General features: G+C 41.9%; 1 protein-coding gene and 1 pseudogene across 2 annotated transcripts; both read left to right on the top strand.

Moving 5' to 3' along the window:
- The first annotated feature begins 1896 nt into the window (after positions 1-1896).
- Positions 1897-21083, top strand: LOC105495793 (FCF1 rRNA-processing protein). Of its 2 annotated transcripts, XM_011765580.2 has the most exons (8): positions 1897-1990; positions 2274-2341; positions 3653-3724; positions 4731-4879; positions 12598-12670; positions 18246-18333; positions 19575-19669; positions 20379-21083. In XM_011765580.2, exons 1-8 carry the CDS (start codon positions 1988-1990, stop codon positions 20425-20427), a joined length of 597 nt encoding a protein of 198 aa, XP_011763882.1. In that variant the 5' UTR covers positions 1897-1987; the 3' UTR covers positions 20428-21083. The 2 variants fall into 2 exon arrangements, with proteins under 2 accessions (XP_011763882.1, XP_070955946.1); XM_071099845.1 differs by lacking the exon at positions 1897-1990 and having other exon boundaries at positions 2007-2341.
- On the top strand, positions 10823-10969 carry LOC112429198 (U2 spliceosomal RNA; annotated as a pseudogene).
- Positions 21084-21750: the final 667 nt, after the last annotated feature.

Here is a 21750-nt window from a genome sequence, read left to right as displayed (position 1 = left end):
GTTGTGGTGAGCCGAGATCACGCCATTGCACTCTAGCCTGGGCAACAAGAGCGAAACTCCGTCTCAAAAAAAAAAAAAAAAAATGGGGCTGGGCACGGTGGCTCACGTCTGTAATCCCAGCACTTTGGGAGGCCCAGGTGGGTGGGTCACCTGAGGTCAGGAGTTTGAAACCAGCCTGGCCAACATGGTGAAACCCCATCTCTACTAAAAATACAAAAATTAGCAAGGTGTGGTGGCACACACACACCTGCAGTCCTGGCTATTCGGGAGGCTGAGGCAGGAGAATTGCTTGAACCTGGGAGGTGGAGGTTGCTGTGAGCCGAGATAGCGCCACCGCACTCCAACCTGGGCAGCAGAGGGAGACTCCATCTCAAAAATAACATAACATAACATAACATAACATAACATAACATAACATAGGCATAAAGTTCCAACCCTGCCACATATCCTCAAGTTGGAAGACACACAATGGTAACAACAGAAAACACTCTGGGTAGTCTGGTTTACACTCTTCTAGGGACCTCGCATGTTTACTATGAATAAATATAAGTCCTGAAAACATCCCAGTAAAAGAGTGCTATTATGATTATCTCCATTTTACAGATAAAGAAACTGAGACGCAGATAGATTAACTAACCCAATGTCATGACAAGTTATTAGGCAGAGCAAGGATTTTAACCCCATCAGTCAGACTCCAAAGTTCGTGTTAAACAACAAACCGTGTTTCATCATAAGGGTTATACAACGGTCACCTTTTTTGAAAAAAACCTGATAACATTTTTCACTTCCAATTCTAGGACAGCATCATGCAATAAGAAAAGTATGACAGAGGTACCCATTCCATTCCCAGCTTGCTCAGTAGCCGGAGAATGGAAGACAAAGTGTAAAAAATAAATAAATAAATAAAGGTATAGACTATGGAATCAAGAGACTCAGATCCCTGAATAAAGTCTGTGGCTCAGTTTCCCCATATGAAAAACGAGAGTATTTATGTTATTGAGATGGTCAAAGAAGGCAATATGAATAAAGTGCCAAGTACGGTATACAGGATGACGGTTTTAATCTAAAGTTCACAGACATCCAAAGGGTCCACAGATGGGCTTCAGAGTCCACGAATCTCATAAAAAGTGTATTACAAACTGTATGTGTGCCCATTTTTTAAAGAATTGTTCCTGGCTTTCCACAAACTTTCAAGAAATAAGTTATCTCCAAAAGGTTAAGAACCACTGGAATACATAGCAGGTACTCAAAGAAAAAAGCTACTTTTTCCTCCTTGTTCTCACAAATTCTCCCTTTTTATTTAAGGATGACACACCAAGGCTTCACAATAAATGTCCATTGTTTCTCACCATTTTCCTGGCTTGGGTAAGCAGTAACATGCAAGCTAATGCCCCAATTCTCTAGCGATAAGTCTAAGCCCTCAAACACTGCTTCACTTCTCTTTTCACTGAGACGAGTACACGGTATGTACTCGAGGAGTATCATCCACCTAGCTGCACAAAGCACCATATCGGCTAGGAAAACCAAGTAGGAACCACAGCCTCAGGGTTGGACCGTAGACACCGGATGCCCCAACGCCGCAGGGTGAGGAGAATGTGTTCCCCCAAACTACTGGGCAAACCTGGAGTCTGACCCCCCTACCCTTGTCCTCCCTCCCTCTCTCTGGAACTCTGGTGAAGGCAGGTCTTCTGGGCTCTGCCTAGGGCTGCAGAGAAACGTTACCCGAGCCGGGGGTTGCAGCGCGATGAAGTTCCAGCTCTGGTCTCCTGGGAGGGGGCAGCAGCACTCAGCAGAAGACGGGCTCTCCACCCTCCCACCAAGAGACCCCAGAGTTGGTCTCCACCCGGCCTGGGAACCGGCTCGGGGGTTTGCCGTTTCCCCAAGGAGCTTCCGCTTCCGGGCTATCCTTTGCCGGAAGCAGTATGTGAATGACGTAGAAGTATTGCGCCGTTGGTGATTACGGAAGAACCAGGAGTGTGGCGTGACCATGGTGAGAGAAGAGGGTCCAAGAAGGGATGTTATCAGGCCACTTTTCGGGTGGAGAAGGAGGGAGTCAGACCGTGGCCAAATTTCTGACACATTGTCCTTGCATATTTTCATTCTGGTCTTAGCTCTTAAACTTCTCCGAGCGGTGCCTGTTATGCTTTACAGAGTGGGGAAGAGGGTCTGGGTATTTGAGGCAAGAAGGGAAGGCAATGGACAAGAGAAAAGAAGAGACTTTAAAAGATGCCATATGTTTCCAACTCTTTTAATTCTAAAATTTCTGTTTCAAGGGGAAGCAAAAGAAAACAAGGAAGTATGCGACCATGAAGCGAATGCTTAGTCTCAGAGATCAGAGGCTGTGAGTATCTGGAATTAACTGCCCAAGGATAGTCTAATAAGAGTCTAGAGAGGATAAGTAGTAAAAATTTTTGTTACTATTTTGTTTTTTCCTTATAATATTGTATCTTCGATTTATATAACATGAGATAACCAGTGTTTAACAGTAATTTAGCTGCTGAGCGCTCACACTGGGAAAGGCTATGGGAATTAAACATTTAAGTGTTTAATTTAAGTGTTCCCTTTTTCTACCGTTATATGCTTTGTCTGCCATATCGCATTTAAACCTCATGTCAGTTCGGTGAAGTCCGTATAATTCTCTTTATGTTTTTACCATTACACTACTACATTCCCCTGGGGTGGGGCGGGGGGAGTGTTTCTTCTTGAAAGATGGCAAGGTGAGAGACCGTGTTTGTCTTGTGTCTCCAGTGCCTGGTACTCAAATATTTTTTGTCAGAGAAAATGGGAAAACTCCAAGATATCTCCATTTTATAAGTCTTACTAATATAAGAATCCAAATCACTGTGGAAGAAGAAAGTGAAGCGATATTCCCTAGTATGAAGAGGATCAAAGCAGTGTCCCTACTTAAGTGTAGAATAAGCATAGCTATTAAATAAAGACTGATCTTCAATGAGTTTAAGAGTCTCAGAAAGCCAGGCGCAGTGGCTCACGCCTGTAATCCCAGCACTTTGCGCGGCTGAGGCGAATGGATTACCTGAGGTGAGGAGTTCGAAAGCAGCCTGGCCAACATGGTGAAACCCCGTCTCCACTAAAAATACAAAAAAAAGTCTCAGAATAAGAGAGTGGTCGTTAAAACCTTCAGAATTATTCTTCTCAGCCTTTAGTGTGGATGTATTGTGTAATTTTTAGGAGTGACACTCCATTAATAATAATTTCTAGTTAGGGGTTAAGTTCTGTATATGTGTTTTTACATTTTGGCCCTTTATAAGAAGCATATGGGATAATACTTTCCCCCTACTGTTAAAGCATCTGGATCTTCAGAAGATAACTGTCACCCTTTTACCCATTGCTTGGAAGTGGATTTTGATCCTTGATATGAGAGATTGTAAGAAAGAAATATAGTATAATCAGCTTTTATTTACTCATTAACAATTCTTATGCGTTATTGGCATTACTGATTAATTCTGATACTTCCAGGTACTGTACTTTGCACTGGTTATTTGCTCAGAAAGAGTATGCTGATATTAACATGAAGAAGTCACAAAGTAGGATTTCTTCTGTAGACCAAAAAAAATGGAACTTTAGATTTTTGAGATTTTAACTGCTGTGGTTTTTCTTCTCCCTTGGATATAATTTACTTTTTTCTTCCTAGTAAAGAAAAGGATAGATTAAAACCTAAAAAGAAAGAAAAGAAGGATCCCAGTGCGTTAAAGGAAAGAGAAGTGTGAGTAATCAAACATTTGAAGTTCTCCTTTAAAACCATAGACCACTTAGAAATCCAGGCTTTCCCTGAGCTGGTTTGCTAACTTATTTGTTAGTAAGTCTACCACAACTATGTAGATGAAAGTGATATTGATGAGCATGTATCAATTCCAGTGGTTTGAAGGTTTTTGGATTTTATGGAGCAGTAAAATTTCCCCTAAAATCCAGGAGATATTATCGAGGATTATCAACTTTTTCTTTGCCAGGGATCTTTTAAGAGACATAATTGCCGTTGTTTAACACACTAGCATTTCATAAAAGAGAGACTGTATCACCAAAAGATATTTAAAATATATTTTCAGAATAAAGATATGTATATAGAGATATAAAACCTTTATATAAAGATATAAAGGTATTTCATTCCTTTTGAGTAAATACATTTAACTTTATGAAAACTTTACCACATTTTCCTTGTTTTTCTAATTTTGCCCTGGATTGGTAATGGATATATCATCACAGGTAGATACTGGTCCATGGCCTAGCATTTGGAATCACTGTCATATTCAACCCAGACAACTTGGGCTAGGTGTGATACAGGTCCTGCTGTAGTGTATAATCCTAACGCTAGACAAACTGTTCTCTATCACATTCCATAACAACAGTTTTAGAATCCTATAAGAATGACAAATGTGTTGGAGTATCATTCTAATCATACCTGTATTCTACCTCCCTGTGCCCATGGCGACTCTACTCTTGCTAGAGGAAGAGCTGGAATGGATAATTGCTTTTTTTGTTTGTTTGTTTTTGATAATTGCTTTTTAAAAGTTGGTGACAAAAGTTGCCAGGGGAGCTGAGATTAAGATAATGATGTTACTTTCTTCGTTGCCTTCCTTTTAGTTTATTTCCAATAAACATGTACAAAAGAGTTTACAGCAAACAGTCCCAAGCAGAGAGTTCTATTTTGTTTTTTGTTAATACTAGGGTATCAATGTAAGTTTTACTTTGTTCTTGTTTTCTTTTTCCTTCAGTCCCCAACACCCTTCCTGCTTATTTTTCCAATATAATACACAGCTGGGCCCACCTTACCACATCCTCGTTGATACCAACTTTATCAACTTTTCCATAAAAGCCAAACTGGACTTAGTGCAGTCAATGATGGACTGTCTGTATGCCAAGTGTGAGTATCATACTTTTATGTTTCCGTGACATTTGTACAGAATAATTATATTTATACAAATACATGAAAAGAGGGAGAGGCTGGGCGCGGTGGCTCATGCCTGTAATCCCAGCACTTTGGGAGGCCGAGGCGGGCAGATCACGAGGTCAGGAGATTGAGACCATCCTGGCTAACACGGTGAAACCCCGTCTCTACTAAAAATACAAAAAAAATTAGCCGGGCGCGGTGGCGGGCGCCTGTAGTCCCAGCTACTCAGGAGGCAGAGGCAGGAGAATGGCGTGAACCCGGGAAGCGGAGCTTGCAGTGAGCCGAGATTGTGCCACTGCATTCCAGCCTAGATGACAAAGCGAGACTCTGTCTCAAAAAAAAAAGAAAGAAAAGAGGGAGATGGGGTTCTTATTAACTGAATTGCTGGCCATTTAATTTATAGTGGTCACCATAGCAATGACCATGTTTAATGAATTGAAGTATAATGCAAACTCGACTGGAAAAAATTAAACTTTCACAATTCAGAAAACACTTAGAATGCTTCGAGTATCATTATGGACATCAATTTTGAACATAGGGGAATTTTCTGTTTTCGAATTCTAGATTTTAAAATTCTGGATAAATGAAAGATCTGTTTTTTAGTATCTGTATTCTTTTATGTTAACAAGGATATGTTGTCCCTTTTGCCCCAGTGTTGAAACACTAAATACGATATTCTGCCATTTATGATCACAGCCCTAGAAGTTAGATAGATGGTCAATTCCTAAGTTGATTCAGTTTGGTATTTATTTGTAGTACAGAGGATCTGAGGTAGTTTATTTATACCTAGGTATGTAATTTACCATTAATTGATTTCCCTTGTGTATTTATATATCCCCTCCTTTAAATGATCTTCCTTCACTACCATGAAGAGGAAAAAGAAAACTAAGGCCATGTATGAGGCCTATCATAGTAAGATCTGTCCCATTTGTAGCAGGTTTATATTTATATATTTTTTAGTCACCCGGTTAGAGGTACAAATGAAAATTAGACTTAAACTTTGCCGTAGAGGAAAAATTATTGAAATCAAAGGGAAAAATTTGTACCTCCCTTTTTAAGTTTTAAAGGCTACTATATAATGAACAACAGTTACAGAGTGATAGAAATGTACATGTTGTTTACTGATTTATTATAATGAGCAAGGTGAGAAGATGGGGGTAAGGAATGTGTGAAGGAGGTATGAAAGCAGATTCTTTAGATGCCTAAAATTAGTTAAGAATGGCTCCCGCCAGGCGCAGTGGCTCACATCTGTAATCCTAGCACTCGCGGTAGCTCACGCCTGTAATGCCAGCACTTTGGGAGGCCAAAGCAGGTGGATCGTGAAGTCGAGATCGAGACCATCCTGGCCAACAAGGTGAAACCTCATCTTTCCTAAAAATACAAATATCAGCTGGATGTGGTTGTGCGTGCCTGTAGTCCCAGCTACTTGGGAGGCTGAGGCAGAAGAATTGCTAGAACCTGGGAGGTGGAGGTTGCAGTAAGCCGAGATCACACCACTGCACTCCAGCCTGGCGACGGAGAGAGACTCCGTCTAAAAAACAAAAAAGAGAATGGCTGCATACATTTATTAGCTATATATATTAAGATGTGAAGGTAGCCACCAGATGAGAAAAAAATGGAGCTAATGGAATAAAATAGTCTTCTCTACAGATCAGAATTGATTGGGTAGGAATGGTCAGGGGACCGTTGTTTTTTCATATAGGCCTTTCTGTATTATTTTTTAAAGCTGTATACATATACTTTTTAAATAAATCTTTTAGAAATAATCTAAAGTTGAGGTGCTACCAGGCCTGTAAGAATGAGGCTTGGGTAACCCTGTATGGGGGAAGACACTAAACTTGGTAGTCTCTTTGTATTTCCCATGGTATTTCTAATTGAGCTGCTTTTCCAGGAGTGCTGTGACCTACTTATCAATGAAACGGATAGAGGGTCAAAGCATGGCCCTTTGCTTCCTTGGTGAATTGCTTCCTTGACTCTATACCTCCACCAGTAATATCTAGATGGTGACTGTTAGAGCTTTCGTCAGGATCGCTTTAGTCTTATGGTTAGGCTTTCTTTAAATATGTATACTCTTTTTTTTTTTTGAGACAGTCTCGCTCTGTCACCCAGGCTGGAGTGCAGTGGCATGATCTCAGCTCACTGCGACGTCTGCCTCCCAGGTTCAAGCAATTCTCCTGCCTCAGCCACCCGAGTAGCTAGGACATGCCACCATGCCTATCTAATTTTTGTATTTTTAGTAGAGATGGGTTTCACCATATTGGTCAGGCTGGTACACCCACCTTGGCCTCCCAAAGTGTTGGGATTGCAGGCGTGAGCCACTGTGCCTGGCCTTGCTTGCCCTTATACTTAAAGGAAGGCCTTTATCTTCCTCTTACCTTGAAAAGGCCTTTTTGATCTTTTCATAGTTCCTGGTCTCTTCCATTTCCACTTTATAGTCCCAACAAGGAAGGATAATTTGTTTCCCATCAGCTTTCTCTTCTGCTTGTGAATCCTGAGGCTGTTACTTTCCCTTTCCTTATAGTGGTTTTCCTGAGCCCGCTTCCCGACTTCAGTTGCAAGCCTTTGCTTACTTCACTGCTACATGGCTCTGAAATTGGTCCTCTTAAAGAACACATTGCCTTTTTTCATGATCTCAGTATTAAAATATATACATATATTTTGAGACGAAGTTTCACTCTGTGGCCTAGGCTGGAGTACAGTGGCGTGATCTCTGCTCACTGCAACCTCTGCCTCCCAGGTTCAAGTGATTCTCCTGCCTCAGCCTCCCGAGTAGCCGGGATTATAGGTGTGTGCTGCCACACCCAGCTAATTTTTGTGTAAAGTAGAGACGGAGTTTCTCTATGTTGGCCAGGCTGGTATCGAACTCCTGAGCTCAAGCATTCTGCCCACCTCGGCCTCCCAAAGTGCGGGGATTATAGGCATGAGCCACCACACCTGGCCAATATTAATGTACTTCTAAAAAATTCTAGCATAAAAAATTAAAGTTGAAGCCTGGGCAACATAGCAAGACCCCATGTCTACACAAAATTTAAAAATTAGCCAGGAGGCCAAGTGTGGTGGCTCACACCTGTAATCCTAGCACTTTGGGAAGCCGAGGCAGGCAGATCACCTGAGATCAGGAGTTCGAGACCAGTCTGGCCAACATGGTGAAACGCCACCTATACTAAAAATACAAAAATCAGCCAGGCACAGTGGCATGTGCCTATAATTCCAGCTACCTGGGAGGCTGAGGTAGGAGAATTGCTGGAACCTGGGAGGCAGAGGCCTCAGTGAGCTGAGATCGTGCCACTGCACTCCAGCCTGGGTGACAGAGCGAGACTCTGTCTCAAAAAAAAAAAAAAAAAAGAAAGCCAGGCATGGTGGCATGCACCTGTGGTCCTAGCTACAGATGTTGAGGTGGGAGGATCACTTGAGCCTGGGAGGCCGAGGCTACAGTGAATTGTGATTATGCCACTACACTCCAGCCCAGTCAACAGAGTGAGACCCTGTCTTTAAAAAAAAAAAAAAAGAAGAAGAAGAAGAAGAAAAGAAAGTTGGGATGGGCAAGATCCTTCACACCTGTAGTCCCTGCAGGTTGGGAGGCCGAGGTGGGAGGAATTCTGGGCTTGAACTCAGGAGTTCAAGACCAGCCCAGGCAACATGGTGTGACCGCATCTGTACAAAAAAACTTTTTTTTAAAATCAGGCCAGGCATAGTGGCTCATGCCTGTAATCCCACCACTTTGGGAGGCCAAGGTGGGTGGATCGCTTGAGCCCAGAAGTTTGAGACCAGCCTGGGCAACATGGCAAAACCCTGTCTCTACCAAAAGAAACCACAAAAATTAGCTGAGCGTAGTGAAGCATGTCTATGGTCCCAGCTGCTTGGGAGGCTGAGGTGGGAGGATCACTTGAGCCTGGGAGGTCGAGGCTGCACTGAGCCATGTCCATGTCACTGCCCTCCAGCCTGGGTGACAGAAAAAGAACCTGTCTCAAAACGGAGTGGAGGAAGAAAGTTGCTTATAATGCATTTCCTCAAAGGGACAATTACAAAAAGTCATAAATAACTGTGGGAGAGGGAGGGTTAATTTTATTTATTGATGAAAATGGCCTGTAATCCCAGCACTTTGGGAGGCCGAGGCACGCGGACTACCTGAGGTCTGGAGTTCAAGACCAGCGTGGCCAACATGGCAAAACTCTCTCTCTACTCCAAAAAAAATTAGCCAGGCATGGTGGCAGGCCCCTATAATTCCAGCTACTCAGGAGGCTGATGCAGGAAAATTACTTGAACCCCAGAGGCAGAAATTTCAGTGAGCCAAGATCGTACCATTGCACTGCAGCCCAGGCAGCAAGAGCGAAACTCCATCTCAAAAAAGAAAATGAATCATATATTATTTTTTTCTTTATAAAACAGATTTACTGAAATATAATGATTCCCTTTACAACTATACAGTTCATCCCTTTAAAGTGTACAGTTCAGTGATTTCTAGTTGTGCATCATCCATCACCATAGTCAATTTTAGAACTTCCATTATCCCAGGAAGAAACCTGGAGACCCTTAGCCATCACCCTGCAACCCTCACCATTCTCTCTATTTCTAGGCAACCACTAATCTACTTTCTGTTGCTATAAATTTCCCTATTCTGGACATTTAATAAAAATAGAATCTTAAAATATTTGGTCCTCTTTCATTTAGCATACTATTTTCAAGGATCATTTATATTACAGCTTGTATCAGTGCTTCATTTCTTTTTATTACTGAATAACATTCCACTATATGGATAGATCACATTTTAATCATTTCTACTTGCTGCTTACATTGAACTATATATTTTGAATATTTTTCCATGGCATGTATACATAAATGGGCCTCATTCTTTTATTTTGAGTCGGGGTCTTGCTCTGTCAACCAGGCTGGAATACACTGGTCTGAGCCAATAGCTCACGGCAGCCTCAACCTCCAGGTCTCAAGTGATCCTCCAGCCACAGTCTCCCAAGTAGCTGAGACTGGAAAGAGCCACTATGCCTATTTTATGCCTGGCTATTTTATTTATTTATGTTTTGCAGAAACAAGGTATCAATCATGTTGCTCAAGGTTTTTTTTTTTTTTTTTAAAGACAGGGTCTTAACTCTGTCACCCAGGCTGGAGTACAGTGGTGTGATCTCAGCTCACTACAGCCTCTGCTTCCCGGATTCAAGCAATTCTCATGCCTCAGCCTCCCACTAGCTGGGATTGCAGGTGTGTACCACCACACCCACCTAATTTATTTATTTATTTATTTATTTTTTGTGGCAGAGCCTCACTCTGTCACCCGGGCTGGAGTGCAGTGGCGCAATCTCGGCTCACTGCAACCTCTGCCTCCAGGCTTCAAGTGATTCTCCTGCCTCAGCTTCCCAAGTAGCTGGGATTACAGGCATGCGCCGCCATTTTGTATTTTTAGTAGAGACGGGGTTTCACCATGTTGACCAGACTGGCCTCGAACTCCTGACCTCAGGTGACCCGCTCGCCTCAGCCTTCCAAAGTGCTGGGATTACAGACGTGAGCCACTGTGCCCAGCCCTAATTTTTATATTTTTAGTAGAGATGGGGTTTTGCCATGTTGGCCAGGAATTCTTTTTTAGAGTCACATATGGCCGGGCACAATGGCTCACGCCTATAATCCCAGCATTTTGGGAGTTCAAGGCAGGTGGATTGCTTCAGGTCAGGAGTTCAAAACCAGCCTGACCAACACGGTGAAACCCCATCTCTACTAAAACTACAAAAATTAATTGGGCATGGTGGAGGGCGCCTGTAATCCCAGCTACTCGGGAGGCTGAGGCAGGAGAATCGCTTGAACCTGGGAGGCAGAGATCACGCCACTGGACTCCAGCCTGGGCAACAAAACGAGACTTGAGACTTCCTCTCAAAACAAAATAAAAAATGAATAAAGTTACATACTATAATCGCTTCTCAGCCTTTTGGCTAAGATCAAGTGTAAAGTTACATACTATTCTATTGTTTAAATACATAATTTTTTAAACCCAGTATCTTATTAGGTATTTGGATTATTTCCAGGTTCTACCCAATTAACAAGTCTATAGTAAATATCCTTATGAATATGTCTCCATAAGAGTGTATTTCTTTAGGATACATTGTCTAGAAGCTGTATTATATATCAAGGGATTTGTGTATTTTTAATAGGTATTGCAAATTTGCCCTCAAATAGTTATACTAATGTATATACCTACAAACTTAGCATGAGAATACTTGTTTCCTCAATATTGGGTATTTTCTTTTTTCTTTTCTTTTTTTTTTTTTTGAGATGGAGTTTCGCTCTTGACACTCAGGCTAGAGTGCAATGGCATGATCTTGGCTCATTGCAACCTCCATCTCCTGGGTTCAACTGATTCTCCTGCCTCAGCCTCCCAAGTAACTGGGATTACAGGTGCCCAACACCATGCCCAGCTATTTTTTTTATTTTTAGTAGAGATGGGTTTCACTGTGTTGGCCAGGCTGGTCTCGAACTCCTGACCTCAGGTGATCTGCCTGCCTCAGCCTCCCAAAGTGCTGGGATTATAGACGTGAGCCACTATGCCTGGCCAATATTGGGTATTTTCATCTGTTTAATCTTTGCCACTCTTCTAGGTGCCACTCTTCCCAGTCTTTGGCCCAACAGACTCAGTTCAAATGTTGGCTTTACCATTTGCTATCTATTTAGTTAACTTCTTTGTGTCTCAGGTTCCTCACTTCTAAAATAGGGATGATTTTTTTTTTAACTTATTATATGGCTTTCTTTTTATGTGATCAGATTTACATTATCTGGCTATTTCATGGCTTCTTGTGGTTCACATTTAAATTTGATTTCATCTAAGCCAGGCACAGTAGCTCATGCCTGTAATCCCAGCACCTTGGGAGCCCAAGACAGGAGGAGTGATTAATCCCAGGAGTTCAAGACAGCCTGGGCAACATGGCAAAGCCCCATCTCTACAAAAAAAAAAAAAAAAAAGGTTTTTTTTTAATTAGCTGGTCATAGTGGTGTGTACCTGTGGTCCTAGCTACTTGGGAGGCTGAGGTGGGAGGATCATTAGAACCCAGGAGGATCACTAGAACCCAGGAGGTTGAGGCTGCAGTAAGCTGAGATCGTGCCACTGCACTCCAACCTGGACAACAGAGCAAGACTCTGTCTCAAAAAAATAAAATTAAAATAAATAATTTTTTTCCCATCAGAAACTTACATTAATATAAAAATAATGATGGAGTTCAGCTTAGTTTTTTTTTCCCCAGATATGTTTATAACAGGGAATCTGCTATTTGGGGTTGGGACAGTCTTAGTTTCTTAGGGATTTCTTTTTTTTTTTTTTTGAGACGGAGTCTCGCTCCGTCGCCCAGGCTGGAGTGCACTGGCGCGATCTCGGCTCACTGCAAGCTCCGCCTCCAGGGTTCATGCCATTCTCCTGCCTCAGCCTCCCAAGTAGTTGGGACTACAGGCGCCCGCCGCCACGCCCGGCTAATTTTTTGCATTTTTAGTAGAGATGGGGTTTTACCGTGTTAGCCAGGATGGTCTCAATCTCCTGACCTCGTGATCCACCCGCCTCGGCCTCCCAAAGTGCTGGGATTACAGGCGTGAGCCACCGCGCCCGGCCGTGTCCTGCGTCTTTAAAACTCTGAGCTGGGATATAATTCAGGGATAATTTCTTTACAAGTTCTGTCCTTAATGTGAATTTTTTTCCCTGGCAGGTATCCCTTGTATAACTGACTGTGTAATGGCTGAAATTGAGAAATTGGGGCAGAAGTATCGAGTGGCTCTAAGGTAGGAAGGAGGTAGACTAGATCTGTTCTAGATTGGTATACTGAAGATTCATCTGTTTGCTGTTTAAAGATTTCTTGGCCAGTTAGTTTAAGTGAAAATCGTGTAAAACTATCATTTTTGGGGAAGTTGTTTTGGTCTTTCTCTCACACAAAAATCAGTTCCAGTTAGAGTAAGTATCTAAACTTTTAATAGAAAATACAGAGAATATCTTGGCCATGTTCAGTGGCCTGTAATCCCAGTACTTTGGGAGGCCGAGGCAGGCGGATCACCTGAGGTCAGGAGTTTGAGACCAGCCTGACCAACATGGAGAAACCCTATCTCTTCTAAAAATACAAAATTAGTCGGTCGTGGTGGCGGGTGCCTGTAATCCCAGCTACTGGGGAGGCTGAAGCAGGAGAATCGCTTGAACCCAGTAGGCGGAGGTTGCATGAGCCTAGATTGTGCCATTGCACTCCAGCCTGGGCAACAAGAGCAAAACTGTCTCAAAAAAAAAAAAAAAAAAAAAAAAGAGTATCTTAATGAGATTGAATATTTGTGTATAGCAAAACTTATCATTAACAAAGTAAACAGACATACATAATCAACAAAGGGCTTATTTTCAAAATGCATAAAGAACTTCACATCCATAAGAAAAACACAATTCTTAAATTCACAATGAGTTGTCATTTAATGCCCATTAGATTGGCTAAAATTTTTTAATAAGCTTGACAATGCCGAGAATAGTTAAGGCTGTGAAGCAATAGAAATTCTCATACTTAACTACTAAGGGTATAATAAATTGGTCATCACTTTGGAGAGCAATTTGACAATATCTGGTAAAATCCAGGTTGTTCATACTCTTAACAACACAGTCTTTTAACCTGGAGATCACAGTCTGTAGGTAATTATATTAGTTTAAAGGATCACGATGCATGGTGGGTTTGGGGGTTTTTTTGTGTTTGTTTTGTTTTGTTTTTGTTTTGTTTTGTTTTTGAAGCAAAGTATTGCTCTGTCACCCAGGTTGGAGTGCAGTGGCACAATCAGGGCTCACTGCAGCCTCGACCTCCTGGGCTTAAGCAGTCGTCCTGCCTCAGCACCCTCAAGTAGCTGGGACTACAGGCATGCAACACCTTACATGGCCAGTTTTTTTAAATTTCGGTAGAGATGAGGTCTCACCATGTTGCCCAGACTAGTCTTAAAGTTGTGGGCTCAAGTGATCCTCCCACCTTGGCCTCTCAAAGTGCTGGGATTATAGGCATAAGCCACCACGCCCGACCCCTGAGTATATTTTTTAGTGTAATAGAAGAAACTATAGGCTGGGCATGGTGGCTCATGACTGTAATCCCAACACCTTGGGAGGCTGAGGCGAACAGATTGTTTGAGCCCAGGATTTCCAGTCCAGCCTGGGCATCATGGTGAAACCCTGTCTCTACAAAAAGTAAAAAAATTAACCAGGCGTGGTGGCACACACCTGTAGTCTCAGCTACTCGGGAGGCTGAGGTGGGAAGATTGCTTGAGCCCAGGAGGCAGAGGTAGCAGTGAGCTGAGATGGTACCACTGCACTTTGAGACTCTGTCTCAAAAAAACAAAAAGAAATTATAAAATATTAGTATGAATATGTAGAAAAAATTGGGTACTACGTCACAAAATTTTTTTGCTGTTATATGTGTGTATATGTATATGTGTGCATACTGTATGCTAGATAAAATCTAATGCTATGGGTTCTGGTAAAAAAAGAAAAGAAAAGAAAAAAAGATTGCTATAGAGAAGTTCACCTACTATTGGAGTCAAATATTGGCATCTTTTTATGTATGTAATAGCAAAAAATTGCAGGCAGCCAAAAGAAATGACTTTTCTTAAGCCATTAAGAAAATAAAGGATGGCCAGGCATGGTGGCTCATGCCTGTAATCCCAGCACTTTGGGAGGCCGAGGCAGGCAGATCATTTGAGATCAGGAGTGATCCTGAACATGGTGAAACCCTATCTCTACTAAAATACAAAAATTAGCCAGGCATAGTGGCGGGCGCCTATAATCCCAGCTACTCTGGAGGCTGAGGCAGGAGAATCATTTGAACCCAGGAGGCGGAGGTTTCAGTGAGCCAAGGTCGTGCCACTGTACTCCAGCCTGGGCTACAGAGCAAGACTCTGTCTCAAAAAAAAAAAAAAAAAAAATAGGACTGGGTACAGAGGCTGATGTATAATCCCAACACTTTGTGAGGCCAAGTGGGGAGGATTGGTTGAGCCCAGGAGTTTAAGACCAGCCTGGCCAACATAATGAGACCCTGGCTCTACAAATTTTAAAAAATTAGCCAGGCGTGGTGGCATATGCCTGTAGTCATAGCTACTGTGGCGGTTGAGCCAAGAGAATTGCTTGAGCCCAGGAGTTCGAGGTTGCAGTGAGCTATGATCACACCACTCCACTCCAGCCCCAAAAACAAAGTGAGACCTTGTCTCTTTAAAAAAGAAAGAAAAGAATAGGTAAGCTGTGGAATGCTTGTTAATAAAATACTATACAAGAGTGAAGATGAGTGAACTAGAGTTATGTGTCAATATGGATAAATCTCAAAAACAATATAAAATATATAAAAAAAAGCAGCAGTCAGGCACTGTGGCTCACTCCTGTAATCCCAGCAGTATTGGGAGCCCGAAGCGGGAGGATTCTTTGAGCCCAGGAATTTGAGACCAGCCTGGGCAACATAGTGAGACCCAATGTCTATGAAACATTTTCAAATTAGCTAGGCATGGTGGCAGGTACTTGTATTCCTAGCTACTTGGGAGGCTGAGGTAGAAGGATTGTTTGAGCCAGGGAGGTTTGAGATCATACCACTGCACTCTAGCCTGGGAGACAGCGAGACCCTGTCTTAAAAAAAAGAAAAAGAGCAATGCTGAGCACTGTTACACACACCTCTAGTTCCAGTTACTTGGGAAGCTGAGGCAGAAGGATCACCTGAGCCTGGGAATTTCAAGCCAGCCTAGACAACAAGACTGCAGTCTCTTAAAAAAATTAAAAAAAAATTTTAAAAAGGCAAGAACATATGTGGAGTACACCATTTATCTAAAGTCTAAAAGCATGCAAACCAATTCTGCATTGTTTATAGATATGTGTATATGCTTTTTTTTTTTTTTTTTTTTTTAAAAACACATTCTCACTCTGTCACCCAGGCTGGAGTGCAGTGATGCTATCACACAGCTCACTACAGCCTTAACCTCTCTGGCTCAAGTGATCCTCCTGCTTCGGCTTCCCAAGTAGCTGGGACTACAGGTGCATACCACTATGCATGTCTGAATTTTTTTTTTTCCTTTTGCATGGCTAATTTTTTAAAAATTTGCTTGGTAGAGGCCGGGCATGGTGGTTCATGCCTGTAATCCTGGCACTTAGGAAGGCTGTGGTGGGCGGATCACCTGAGACTAGGAGTTCAAGACCAGCCTGACCAATGTGGTGAAACCTCATCTCTGCTAAAAACACAAAAATTAGCTGGGCATAGTGGCAGGCACCTATAATCCCAGCTACTAGGGATGCTGAGGCAGGAGAATTGCTTGAGCCTAGGAGGCAGAGGCTGCAGTGAGCCAAGATCATGCCACTGCACTCCAGCCTAGGCAACAGAGCAAGACTCTATCTCAAAAAGGCTGGACATGGTGGCTCACGCCTGTAATCCCAGCACTTTGGGAGGCTGAGGTAGGCAGATCATCTGAGGTCGGGAGTTCCAGACCAGCTTGGCTAACATGCCCATAATCCCAGCTACTCAGGAGGCTGAAGCGGGAGAATCGCTTGAACCTGGGAGGCAGAGGTTGCAGTGAGCTAGGATCGTGCCACTGCACTCCAGTCTGGGTGACAGAGTGAGACTCCATCTCTGGGAAAAAAAAATTTTTTTTGGTAGAGATAGGGTCTCACTATGTTGCCCAGCTGGTCTCAAACTCCTGGTCTCAAGTGATCTTCCTGCTTTGGCCTCCCAGAGTGCTGGGATTATAGTCATGATCCTCCACACCCAGCCTAGCAATTTTTAAAACAATAAAAACAAGGAATGAGAGGGGAGAAAATAGAGGCACCAAATGGAAACACTAAGTTTGGCTGTCAAGAGATGCAGAAATGGGGTGTTAGCTGGAGGGGGGTATAGGTAAAAAGATTATTTTTCTTTTTTTAAGACAGAGAATATACGACAGCATGTTAGTATGTTTCTGGGAAAGAGCTAGTAGAGAGGAGACAAGTGATTTCAGGAGTAAAGAGATAACCGAAAGAGCATAGTCTAGTCTGTTGCCCACCTAGTTTGTCAGCAACCAGTCCATCCTCCCTCTAGCATATCCTCCCCAGCACAGCCTGCTTAGTTTTTCCAAGACAGAGCTTTGTTCTTACCACTTTGTCCCCCAGAAATCTTTAATGACTTCTCATTACCTGTGTCATCACACTTCTCAGCCTAGCACTGGAGACTCTTTCTAGCCCCATTTCATTCTTCTCTCCACAAACACTCTTCCCCCTGCCAGAAAGATGTGTTTACTCTTCCCCAAACACCAAGAAACCATTTTACAGTTGTCTGGTGTCCTATTTGGTACCCTCACATTGCTTGGCACATTCTTTAATCTTATTTCACCCCTATGTCATTTTTTTCTAAATATTCCCAACCCACATTGACCTAGCACTGAACTACTGCAATATGGAGGAGTATTTGTGTTGTACTTGATACATATGTGCTGTCTTGTATTTTTCTTCATTTCGGTAACTCATCATCATTGTTAATAGAAAGAGCATGGCTCTCGGAGTCACACAGAGTTGGGGTTTTTCTTTTTCAAATATGTATGGAAATAATACATGTTTGAATGATTTATGGCAAACAATATAAGCATATACATATAGTAAAAGGTAAAAGTCTGCCTCTACATTCATACTTTGTCCATTCTAATACTCCAAGAGTGACAACTAAGAAAGGTTAATATATTTTTCCAGACCTTTTTCTGTGCAAATGCAAATCTAGATAAAGAGTATTGGAAAGAAGGATTTGTATTTTATTAATTAAATTTTATATATATATGCGCATGCGTATGCCCTGCTTTGTTTATTCAACAATTTAGCGTAGGTCCTTCCACATTGGTACGTACAGCTGTACCTCATTTTTTTTTTAATAGGATAAGGGCACCAAAATATGTTTAACTTTTACCTTTCTAATGGATATTTTGATTTTTTTCACTTACTGTAAACTGCTGAGGGATCATCCTTGTGCCTATATTCTTGTTCATTTGTGTGTAAGACAGCTTCTTAAAAGTGTAATGGTTAGGTTAAAATGGGTTTTGTTTTTGAATCCTGGCTTTTCCCAGCTGTATAGCTTTGAATAAAGTAATTTAATCTCTCTAAGCCTGCTTCCTCGTCTGTAGAATAGATATATAATAACTCAGAATTTTGTGATGATTAAATGATTGAAAGCACACCAGCTGTCAGGCAGGAAGCCTTCATTCCCTGCCCCGTGAATTGTCTTTCCAGTGAGAGGATAAAGTTCAGGAGAGTAGTGCCTTAAAATCTCTGCGTAGATCATGTTACTTTTATTGCACTGATTAAAACTCAGAAAGTTATCCAGTTGATTGAACGTTTTCTTTAATCCACCTACAGGATCGCCAAGGATCCAAGATTTGAACGATTACCATGTACACACAAAGGGACTTATGCAGATGACTGCTTAGTACAGAGAGTAACTCAGGTATTATCAGTTCACAACTGTTTACTTTGTGCTTTAAAAAAACAATGTAAACTATTGTCTCCTGAATGTTCATGGTCAGTAAAGCATCTAGGAATATACATTGTGGTTTAAAAAAAAAATGGCATAGCATTCCTTCATAAAAAGTATAGGTGTCTTCATTTACTTGAGAAAGTGGATTGAAAATGTATACTCTAACCATAATGGAAAGAGCACAGGCTTGGGGAGGAGACATGGGTTTCACATCTCAGCACCTGCATTTACTGGCTATGTGATTTGGGACATTTAACTGATTCTTTATCTCACAAATCTCTGTAAAATGATTTTAAGTGAGTTAATGTGGAACCCATTTACTTTTGATGTAGGAATTTTGTTTCTCTTCATGATGCCTAATCCAAAAGTGCTTCCTAGTTATGTCTGAGAATCTCCCAAGGTGCTATTTCACACATACCCTAGAATAAGTACGTTTTTAATTCCTTCATTAAGCACCACAAGGACTTCTGCTACTGAGTGCTTTTATAAGGGCCTCTCTTTGCTGATGATAATCTTCATCTGCTGACCACAGAGCCATCCCTTTAGTCACTTCAACCCATAGGTGGGGCCAGTATTTCCCACAGCACAGCTGACACCACTCTGCCACTTTATATAAAACTCAGTAGGAGAGTCAGACATGACAGAAATGAAGCTTCCTACAAAATAGCTTTCACCTGACAGCTAAATGTTACTGCTTTTATAACTGCTAGGCTCTAGTTTCAGGCCCTGAAAATCCTATTTAGGCTTCCTGTTTCGGGGGTAGCCTACCTCTAACATCAGTAGGCCCAGAGCACACCCAAGCCCCAAGATCTAGGGAAAGGAGGGAGCTATGGCCTCCAAATTAAGGCACTTTTTATCTCCATGGAGTTCCTCGGAGCATTTTCCCAAAACTAAAGAATTGTCTGCCCCAAGCGTGAAAGTCCCTTTCATTTATGAGCAGAAAACAGTTTGCAGCTTGTGAATGCTTTTCAACCTTCTCCTCCTCAAGATTCTTAATGCTGCATTCAGCCCAGGCAACTTGTTTATTTTATATAACAAGATTAAGAGCTCCTAGATCATAGTAGCTACTCAACAAATTGTTACAGCCTGCCCTTCGCTACTTACTGTGAAAATGAACTATTCTTAGATTAGTCAGTGGTTGTGCCATTATCCAGTAGTCACTAAGCGTGCTCAATGACCTCAGTGTGAACATCACTCCATGTCTCTTACAGCATAAGTGTTACATTGTGGCCACAGTTGACCGGGATCTTAAAAGAAGAATCCGTAAGATTCCTGGAGTTCCTATTATGTACATTTCTAACCACAGGTGAGAGATTTCTTTTGGGGAAGGGAATAGAAATATATAATTGATATCAATTGAAAATGAGGACAAGTGATAAGGTTATAAAGGATTTGAAAGAAATTGTGTCAAATGTTTACATAGTTATGTTTGAAAAAATGAGACAAAGCAAGAGCTAGGGCAAAAGAGAGAGGATTTAAGGAATGAGGCAAACATTTAAATTGTTAGAATAAGATTACTGGAAGAAATAGATGTATTGTTTTAAACAAAAGCGGTAATTTAAATCAAGCTAATCTTTTTGGCCAGAAATACCTATTTTGGAAGATTTTTTTTTTATTAACACCTCATCTGAGAAATGGAAAGCTTATTTAAAAAAAAAAAAAAAAGCTATTATCCTTCTTGGCTATTTTATGTCAGTCCTCAGACTTATTTTCCAGCTTTTCAGCTTGGGGAGAGCACAATGTGGTAGGAAATCTATGGACTAAGAAGTTGGACTTACTGATCTCAGATCCTCAGTTCACCTCTTGCTGACTTGTGTGACTTTGAAAAAATAATCATATTGTATTATAGTCAGCATTTTGCTGTGAATCATTCATTATGATGCTCCCCTAAATTGTTCCCACTGACAAAAAGGATTCAGAGCGGGGGTGAGAGTATTGCAGTCTGTAAAGGCTGGGTTTTTAAATGGGTTCTCTTCCCATCTTTCTTACCAGTGTTAATTTTTTTTCCTGGTCAGATACAACATCGAACGGATGCCAGATGATTATGGAGCCCCTCGATTCTAATTCTTATAAGACACAATTCCTCTGCCTTTCTTCAACCAGCTTTCTCTTGTTGCCAGTTCATTACACGAAATGTAGCGGGATTTTTAAGGAATCAGAGAGACCGATGGAGTTCAGGAAGATATTTATTATTTAGGTGCACTGGACCAGTTGGATTAACATCCAAAGGACTGAGCCCTGAACAAAGAGTTAAGTTACCTTTTAAGCATTTTGTGGGGCGGCGGGGCGGGATCTGTGCAGGGGGAAGCATATTATAGAAGTGAGAAAGACAATTAATTGAGACATGCATTACCATCATTTCTTTCTTTTCAAGGAAAAACATGTTTTATGACTTGAGTTTATCTGTCTAGTTACCTTGCAGCCGCACAGCTAGAGAAACGGTATTTACAATGCCTGGGAAAGGAGGAGAGATAAGGCTCACTAGCCACAGAAAACAGGCAGTTAATTTTTAAAGGACTCCAGCTCTTTCTCTTTATCTCAGGGAATTGGGTTCTCTTACATACAACTGAGTTTCTGCTTACACATTTTTAAATTTCTTTTAATTCCTTTTCCAGTGCAATAGCATGAATTATTATTCTGTTGACCTATTAGCCCTATTATGAGCTGAGGGTAGTTAGATATGCTCACTCTTTTTTTTTTTTTTTTTTTTTTTCTTGAGACGAAGTTTTGCTCTGTCACCAGGCTGGAGTGCAGTGGCGCGATCTGGGCTCACTGCAACCCCTGCCCCCCAGGTTCAATTGATTCTCCTGCCTCAGCCTCCTGAGTAGCTGGGATAACAAGTATGTGCCACCATGCCCAACTAATTTTTTTTTTTTTTATTAGAGACAAATACTTTCGTATTTTCAATACAGAAAAATATGCCTCAGCCTCCCAAAGTGCTGGAATTACAGGCGTGAGCCACCGTGCCTGGTCTGCTCACTTTCTGATGCTGCTTTTTTGTTGTTTGTTTGTATGTTTGTTTGTTTTGAGACGGAGTCTCGCTCTGTCACCAGGCTGGAGTGCAGTGGCGCGATCTCAGCTCACCGCAACCTCCGCCTCCCAGGTTCAAGCGATTCTCATGCCTCAGCCTGTGGAGTAGCTGGGACTACAGGTGCATGCCACCACGCCCAGCTAATTTTTGTATTTTTAGTAGAGACAGGGTTTCACCATGTGGGCCAGGATGGTCTTGGTCTCTTGACCTCATGATCCGCCCACCTCAGCCTCCCAAAGTGCTGGGATTACAGGCATGAGCCACTGTGCCTGGTCACTGATGCTGTTCTGAAATTGATATTTTGTCTCATAAAAATTAGGCCAGGCACGGTGGCTCACATCTGTAATCCCAGCACT

The sequence above is a fragment of the Macaca nemestrina genome, chromosome 7, assembly GCF_043159975.1.
Source record: "Macaca nemestrina isolate mMacNem1 chromosome 7, mMacNem.hap1, whole genome shotgun sequence".
Classification (NCBI taxonomy): domain Eukaryota; kingdom Metazoa; phylum Chordata; class Mammalia; order Primates; family Cercopithecidae; genus Macaca; species Macaca nemestrina.
The sequence above is the reverse complement of the archived record's forward strand: the minus strand, read 5'-3'. Positions and strand labels throughout refer to the sequence as shown.

Coding starts and splice junctions, on each gene's coding strand:
- LOC105495793 (XM_011765580.2), top strand. Junction 2,342..3,652: donor AGTCTCAGAGATCAGAGGCT/GTGAGTATCTGG, acceptor TTTTCTTCCTAG/TAAAGAAAAGGATAGATTAA. Junction 18,334..19,574: donor TAGTACAGAGAGTAACTCAG/GTATTATCAGTT, acceptor TGTCTCTTACAG/CATAAGTGTTACATTGTGGC.